This window comes from Gekko japonicus, unplaced genomic scaffold (genome assembly GCF_001447785.1).
Source record: "Gekko japonicus isolate JY-2015 unplaced genomic scaffold, Gekko_japonicus_V1.1 scaffold3628, whole genome shotgun sequence".
NCBI lineage: Eukaryota > Metazoa > Chordata > Lepidosauria > Squamata > Gekkonidae > Gekko > Gekko japonicus.
This window is the reverse complement of record NW_015164770.1, coordinates 22,838-31,219: the sequence shown is the minus strand read 5'-3', so window position 1 is coordinate 31,219 and position 8,382 is coordinate 22,838. Positions and strand designations below refer to the sequence as shown.

The 8,382-nt window shown below is 47.2% G+C and overlaps 1 protein-coding gene across 1 annotated transcript in view; it reads left to right on the top strand.

Moving 5' to 3' along the window:
- Positions 1–8,382, top strand: part of MAN2C1 (mannosidase, alpha, class 2C, member 1) — a 50,531-nt gene that overhangs the window by 28,805 nt on the left and 13,344 nt on the right. The window contains exons 11-14 of the mRNA XM_015409719.1: positions 1,685–1,830; positions 2,595–2,718; positions 5,382–5,503; positions 6,784–6,869. Coding sequence (XP_015265205.1) covers positions 1,685–1,830; positions 2,595–2,718; positions 5,382–5,503; positions 6,784–6,869 — 478 coding nt within the window. The remainder of the gene's footprint in view (positions 1–1,684; positions 1,831–2,594; positions 2,719–5,381; positions 5,504–6,783; positions 6,870–8,382) is intronic.

The window sequence follows — 8,382 nt, the reverse complement described above, 5'->3', positions numbered from 1 at the left end:
CCTTGAATAAAACTTTGTTGGTCTTAAAGGTGCCCCACTGGACTCCCAAGTTTGTTCTGCCGCTTCAGACCAACATGGCGACCCCACCTGATTGTATCTGGAGAAATGTGCTTGCACATGAAAGCTTATACCTTGAATAAAACTTGAGTTTGGAGTAGTGGTTAGGAGAACCAGTTTGGTGTACACTGCAGTGTAATCTTGTAGAAGGGGCTGCGGTGGCTCAGAGGTTAAGATGCTGAGCTGCAGACCGGAAGGCCGGTCGTTCAGCAGTTCGAGACCCGGGTGCCGCGTGATGGAGTGAGCCCCCGTCTCTCTAGTTCCAGCTCCTGCCAACCTAGCAGTTCGAAAGCAAGAAATGGCAAGTAGATAAATAGGTACCACTTCGGTGGGAAGGTAACAGCATTTCGTGCGCCTCGGCGTCTAGTCATGCTGGCCACATGAGCACGGAGAAGTCTTCGGACAGCACTGGCTCTTCAGCTTGGAAATTGAGATGAGCATCGTCCTCTAGAGTCGGATTCGACTGGCTTTAGAGCAAGGGAAACCTTTAATCTGGGACAACCGGGTTTGAGTCCCCACTCCTCCACATGCAGCCAGCTAGGCGACCTTGGGTCAGTCACAGTTCTCTCAGAGCTGTTCTCTCAAGGGCAGTCCTCGAAAGAGCTCTCTCAGCCCCACCCACCTCACAGGGTGTCTGTGGTGGGGAGGGGAAGGGAAAGGAGACTGTAAGCCGCTCTGAGACTCTGAGTGAAGGGCGGGGTATCAATCCAATCTCTTCTTCTTTGTTGGTCTTAAAGGTGCCACTGGACTCAAACTTTGTTCTGCTGCTTCAGACGATGGCTACCCAACCTGACTCTCCTAACAGATGGCAGCAGTTATGGAGTAGCCAGTGATTTTAGTTCGGGTTTGGGAGGAAAGTACGTGTCGAATATCATAATGCCCCTATATAAATCAATGGTGCGATCTCATTTGGAATACTGTGTGTAGTTCTGGTCACCACACCTTAAAAAGGATATTATAGCTTTGGAAAAAGTGCAGAAAAGGGCAACTCGGATGATAAAAGGGTTGGAACACTTTCCCTATGAGGAAAGGTTAAGGCGCTTAGGGCTCTTTAGCTTGGAGAAACGACGACTGAGGGGTGACATGATTGAGGTTTATAAGATTATGCATGGGAAAGAGCAGGTAGAGAAAGAGGTACTTTTCTCCCTTTCTCACAATACAAGAACCCGTGGGCACTCCATGAAATTGCTGAGCAGTCGGGTTAGAACGGATAAAAGGAAGTACTTCTTCACCCAAAGAGGGATTAACACTTGGAATTCACTGCCACAGGAAGTGGTGGCGGCTACAAGCATGGACAACTTCAAAAGGGAATTAGATAAGCATATGGAGCAGAGGTCCATCAGTGGCTATTAGCCACAAGGTATAGCTAGGGGCTCTGGGGCAAGTGATGCTGCTGTTTCTTTGGGCGTGGGGGGGGGGGGGTCAACAGTGGGAGGGCTCCTAGTGTCCTGGCCCCAAACCAGGGCGTTCCTGATGGCACCTGGTATTTCTGTCCACTGTGTGATACAGAGTGTTGGCCTAGATGGGCCTTTGGCCTGATCCCACATTGGCGTCTCTTATGTTCTTATGTTCTTATGTCGTCGTGGAATTGACAGAGCGTCACACGTACGTTGCAATCTTCTCTTAGATGTTAAAGACCCTGAAGAACAACAGGGACAAAGGGCGGGTGAACCACAGCGCTGCTCTGTTTGGGTTTGGAGACGGCGGAGGGGGCCCGACGCAGAAGATGCTGGACCGCTTAAAGAGGATGAAGGATACGGATGGCTTGCCCAGGTGAGTCTCCCCTGACAACACGACGCGGCCCACCCCTTGAAAGAAGGAAAACACTGCGATGAAAGCCAGCAATCGAATGATCAAAACTGGATGTAGGGTTGTCAATCCCCCCGATCGGGGTGGGATTTTCCCCCAGTTTCAGGGGGCCCCAGTCTGCTGCCTGCCAGTCTGCCAGTGGGGTGTGTCCTGCCCCTGAAGAGGGCTATTTTTGGGCAGGAACGCACAGGAACGGAGTTCCGTCTGGCTTCCAAGTTGGCCACACCCAGCAGGAACTCATTAGCATAATAGGCCACACCCAAGAGCAGAAACATTAGGATTGGCTACATTAGGGGGTGTGTGGCCTAACATGCAAAGGAGTTCCTGCTACAAAAAAAGCCCTGGGTTTTGACAACAAACAAGGTAAACAGAATAAGAAGCAAAAGGTGGGTGTGGCTGGATGAGCACACTTCTGGTAACATGGGGGTGTGGCCTAATATGCCAATGAGCTGTGCTGTCAGGGGTGTGGCCTAATAGGCGAATGAGTTTCTGCTCTTGGGTGTGGCCTGTTATGCTAATGAGTTCCTGCTGGGCTTTTTCTACAAAAAAAGCTCTGGTTAATACCAACATTTTGAATGGAGTCTGGAAGCTATTTTAGAAGGTTTCCCACCTCTTGCCTGCAGAGAGGAAGAAATCTCGAAAATATCCCCGTTTGCATTTCCTTTTGGGAGGGTGAGAAAGTCCCCCAGTCTTGTTGTCTGTTCAGCTCCCGTCTTTCTTTCTCGCAGGGTCCAGATGTCCACTCCGGACCAGTTTTTCTCCGCCTTGGAAAAGGTAGAGTCCCAGCTGTGCACGTGGGTCGGAGAACTGTTTCTGGAGTTACATAACGGCACGTACACCACCCACGGACAGGTTAGTGTGCCCCGAGGAACATCAGAAAAGGACATTAGATCGTGGCTAACGCTGGCTTATCATACAGCAGTGGCACTGAAGCGGTCAAACCCTGTCTGGAGGCTTCTGATCAACAAGCCACGTCTTATTTTACAAAACAAGTGAATAGTAAAAAGGGTTACAGAAGAGAAGAAAAAAGGGAGATCGTATAACAAGTTGTGTATATCACAGATCATTATACATGGCGGGGTATAGCAAACAAGAAGTTAAAAAGTATTTCTCCCTAACATCCCCTTCATCACAGTTTTAAAACATTTTCTATAAGGTACAGTGACCCTTCCTTTGGACACTTTAAATTTCAGATTGTATTACTAATCCCTCTTGCAACTTTGCTATTAGTTTAATCATTACCGCATATTCTGTATTACATAATTCATCATTTAATATAGCATGGTTTAACGGAGATCCTCATAAAGGTGGGTGCCTCTATGAGGGACCACATCCAGCCGGTGCTGAGGGCGCTGCACTGGCTGCCAATAGCGTTCCGGATACGCTTCAAGGTGCTGGTTATGACCTTTAAAGCCCTTTATGGTCTGGGGCCTGCCTACCTGCGGGACCGCCTTTCTCCGTATGTTCCCCCGAGAGCACTGAGATCCGAGTCACAAGATCGCTTAGTTCTCCCTGGCCCCAGGGATGCCAAATTAACATCCACCAGAACCAGGGCGTTCTCCGTGGTAGCGCCTGTATTATGGAACCAGCTCCCCCACGAGATCTGCGCTCTCCGGGATCTCTACCAGTTCCGGAGAGCTGTTAAGACAGAATTATTCCGCCAAGCGTTTGACAACTTGGACTGAGCATGCAGCACTTTATAGTCGCCATTCTGAATAAGTTTTATTGAGTGTAAAGTATGATTTTAATGTTTGTATTGATTGTTTTAGATGAGTTGTTTTATTGTATGTTGTTGTACGCCGCCCTGAGCCGCTTCGGCGGGAGGGCGGGATAAAAATCAAATAAATAAATAAATAAATAAATCCCTTATGTTTCACACAATAAAAAATAGAAAATAGTTTGCCCCAAATCCAATTCCTTATACATTTATATTCAAAGCTATTCAAATAGAACATGTAGATGCTCACATGACAAAATAGAAACAACTGAACATACGATTATGCAGTGTCCTGTATTTAATGAGCTGAGGGCTAATTTAATTACTCCTTTACGTGATGTGGTTACTATCGGATATAAATGATTTTGTTACTCTCTCCATGGTAAAATTTATGGGGGCAATAGTTAAACAACAGAAGAATAACACTCAATAAGGCAGTATCTTATTTTACAATTTTATTTTCTGCTCAAGGCTATCGCTGTATGAGCACTACTAGATAGATAGATTGGAGGGAGATGATAGAGGTAGATGATAGATAGAGGTAGATGATAGAGATAGATAAATAGATGATAGATACATGGATAGAGATAGATGAGAGACAGATGATAGATGGATAGAGATAGATGGTAGAGATAGATGATAGAGATTAATAGAGATAGATGATAGATAGAGATAGATAGATGATAGATAGACAGACAGATGATTGAGAGAGAGAGAGAGAGAGAGAGAGAGAGAGAGAGAGAGAGAGAGAGAGATACAGGGGTAATTTCGTAGAAAAAGAGGTGCAGGGGTTCATTAGCTTGACTCATTTGCATATGCCACACCCCCTGACATCACCAGAAGTGTGTCAGAAGGCAACACCCACCGCTCAAGCTCCACTGGACTGTTTGGATTGCTAGCTATTTGGGGGGGGGGACGTGCAGATCTGACAATAGTTTTTGACACGGGAACGTTATTCCTTTAGACCAACTGGATGAGAATGGAAATGATTATGGATTGAAAATATACGTATTACTCTGGTTCTTTTAGGTACTACTAAGTTGATGTTACGTTCTAGGGGTCATTTCATAGAAAAAGAGGTGCAGGAGTTCATTAGCATAACTTATTTGCATATGCCACACCCCCTGACATCACCGGAAGTGTGTCAGAAGGCAACACCCACCGCTCAGGCTCCACTGGACTGTTTTGGATTGCTAGCTATTGTGTGTGGGGGGGGGAATGTGCAGATCTGTCCTCACAGAGGAGGGAGAGCTTGTACCTGAATAAAACTTGGTCTTAAAGGTGCCACTGGACTGTTTTGGGCTGGGGGGTCGGGGGGGGGGAGCTCTGCAACTTACCTGGCTGCTTCTTGCTCTGACTGAGGGCTGCTGGGAGCAGGGGGTGGGGCTTGTTGCATGTGCCCGCCACCTGGGCTCTTTACTGCCGGAGCTCCGCTCCTGTGCGCTCCTGCAGGAAATGACCCCTGGAGATAGATGATAGAGATGAATATAGATAGATGATAGATAGAGATAGATGATAGACAGACAGACAGACAGACAGACAGACAGATTCAAAACTTACTCTCAATCAGCTTAACATTGTGGTACATTTCTATGCATTGTAACACATCCGTATACATTTTAAAAATTGTTCCTCGTTCTAAATTTTAAGCTGTTTCTCATTCTGAGTTTGTCTCCGACTTACATAATATACATGCTGTCACTCCTCGGATTTCGAAACCGATTGGCCGCGTCGAACCTTTCGTCCTGTTCCCGAGCTTGTATAAATCCCGAATCCTTTTTTCTCCTTTTGGAGTCAGATTAAAAAGGGGAACCGGGAGTGCGAACGCCTTCTCCACGACGTCGAGGTCCTGAGCAGCTTGGCTTTGTCGAGGAAGACCTCCTTTCAGTATCCTTCTGCCGAGCTGCAGCGTCTCTGGAGGTAAAGTTGTGAACGGTCTCTTTGATGCCCTGCAGGAGATGGGCCTTTGAAGCTCCAGGAGAAGGATCAGGGCGGCTCACATGCGGCAAAGCCGAGTGCAAAATACAGTACGGTATATAATAGATAAAACATTTAAAAACACAATAAAACCTTCCAATAATACGGTGCTAAGACGCTGAACTGCAGGCTGTGGAAGGTCAGTAGTTCAGCGGTTCGAGACCTGGGTGTGCCGCATGACGGAGTGAGCTCCCGTCTCTAGTTCCAGCTCCTGCCAACCTAGCAGTTTGAAAGCAAGACATTGCAAGTAGATAAATAGGTACCACTTCGGTGGGAAGGGAACAGCGTTCCGTGCGCCTTGGTGTTTAGTCATGCCGGTCACATGACCACGGAAACTTCTTTGGACAGCGCTGGCTCTTCGGCTTAGAAACGGAGATGAGCACCGCAACCCTAGAGTCGGATTCAACTAGCTTTCGAGCAAGGGAACCTTTACCTTTACACCTATATTAATCATCCAAGATGGGGACAACCCCCCCCAGGTTTGGTGGCCAGTTGTCTCAGTAGCGTGGTCTCACACTACACTGTCTCAAACGTCTGCCAGGGCCTGCTTGCCCTCGTTCTTATAGGGCAGCCAAGAAGTTCTGATTTGGGACGGAGGATCTCTCCCCGCCCCCAACTCAGCGGCTGTGTGTAGGGGAAGCCGCCGAGGCCCCTTTTCATACACTCTCTTCATCTGCAGTCGTTTGGATCCAAGCCCAGGACTGCAGGTGAAAAGTTGAAGAGAATCCCCGTGGGGAGTACCACAGATAACGAAGCGGACACTGTTCGGTGGTGGAAAGTGCCCTCGAGTCCCAGCTGACTTATGGTGACGCTGTGACTTGACGGCACTTTCCACCACCAAACAGCGCTTAGTTCCTGTTGCCCTTTCTTACACGCCCAGGAAAAGGCCGATCGCCACTTCGGGGTCAGGAAGGAATTTTTCTCCAGGCCAATTTGGTCTGGGATCCTGGAGGGTTTTTTGCCATCTTCTGGGCATGGAGCAGGGGTCACTATGTGTGTGTGTGTGAAGGGGGAGTGTGAATTTCCCACATTGTGCAGGGGGTTTGGACTGGATGACCCCAGAGCTACCTTCCACCTCTATGATTCTCTGATAGGCATAATTTCCAACATAACGTTTGGAGAGGTCTCCAGTGATCTTTGTGCATCAAGGTCTATTTTTTGCTTGTAGAAGGTGAAATAGTTCTGCTCTTTCTGGGGTCTCATCTGCGCTTCCTTTGACTCAGGCTGCTGCTTTTGAATCAATTCCACGATGTGTTGCCGGGCAGCTGCATCCAACTAGTAGCTGAGGATGCCATGAGATACTATTCCGGTAAGCCGGGGAGAAGGAACAGATTTGTGAATTGGATTAGGCTGAGCAAGTGACTGGCCCGAGTACTAAGGACTGAGGCCGATGTCTACGAGAGAGTAAGAACACCAACTCTAACATTCTATGAGTCTATGAGTATAATCACAAAAGATATTGCACAACCCCTTTATTAATTTCAGTCCTCCTTAATTATACCAAAGCTTTAAGAGGGAGGACTCCTTTAAGTCTATTTTCACTTTGGAAGAAGCTTTGAGCTCACTAACAGAGACTTTTTGCAGCATTCATTGAAAAATTTGGATGAATATTTTGGTATTTGGCAACCTTGTGCTTGGAAATATCTGTTGAACTCCCTGAGGAAGACACTGAAACAGGAGGATATCCGGACCTCTGTTGGAGGAAGACTGAGCACTTATTCAGAATACTTAAAGGAGTCCTCCCTCTTGAAGCTTCTGTATAATTAAGGAGGACTGATATTAATAAAGGGGTTGTGCAGTCTCTTTGGTGATATATTAAGAGACGATACTTAGATGTTTTGATATATGATCCTTTCTATGTATTAAGGCTTACATGATAAATAATATATGGTGAATAAATTGTAAAAATATAAAACAAAAAATATATAGAAATTATTTGAGATATTGGAGCTGCGGTGGCTCAAGTGGTTAAGACGCTGAACTGCAGGCTGTGGAAGGTCGGTAGTTCAGCAGTTCGAGACCCGAGTTGCCGCATGACCGAGTGAGCTCCCGTCTCTAGTTCCAGCTCCTGCCAACCTAGCAGTTTGAAGGCAAGAAATTGCAAGTAGATAAAGAGGTACCACTTCAGTGGGAAGGTAACAGCATTCCGTGCGCCTTGGTTTTTAGTCATGCCGGCCACATGACCACGGAAACGTCTTCGGACAGCGCTGGCTCTTTGGCTTTGAAAGGGAGATGAGCACCGCAACCCTTGAGTCGGATTCGACTGGCTTTCAAGCAAGGGAACCTTTACCTTTACCTATAATTGTCTGTCGCACGGTATTTGCTGATTTTTTGGTATTTCCTACTTACCAGGGGTCCTATTTTGGTTTTGTGATTGTAAGCTGTGGTTGGCATTTTGTGGCCAGCTCCGCCCCCTGAGGCAGCCATCTTGTGGGTGTGCCCACCAGCTGTGTTAAAATTTCAAATGTGCCTGCAGGCATAAAAAGACAGGGACCCCTGAAATGCATTTTCTAATTTCCCCAAACCCCCTTAACTCTATTTTTTCTGGGTCTGTCCCTCTTCTTAAAAGTCTTTGTCATCTGTTCTCTCAAGAGCAGTCCTCTAAAGAGCTCTCTCAGCCCCACCTACCTCACAGGGTGCCTGTTGTGGGGAGGGGAAGGGAAAGGAGTTTGTGAGCCGCTCTGAGACTCCTTTGGGTAGTGAAGGGCGGGGTATAAATCCAATCTCTTCTTCTTCTTTTACCTCACAGGGTGTCTGTTGTGGGGAGGGGAAGGGAAAGGAGTTTGTAAGCCGCTCTGAGACTCCTTCGGGTAGTGAAGGGC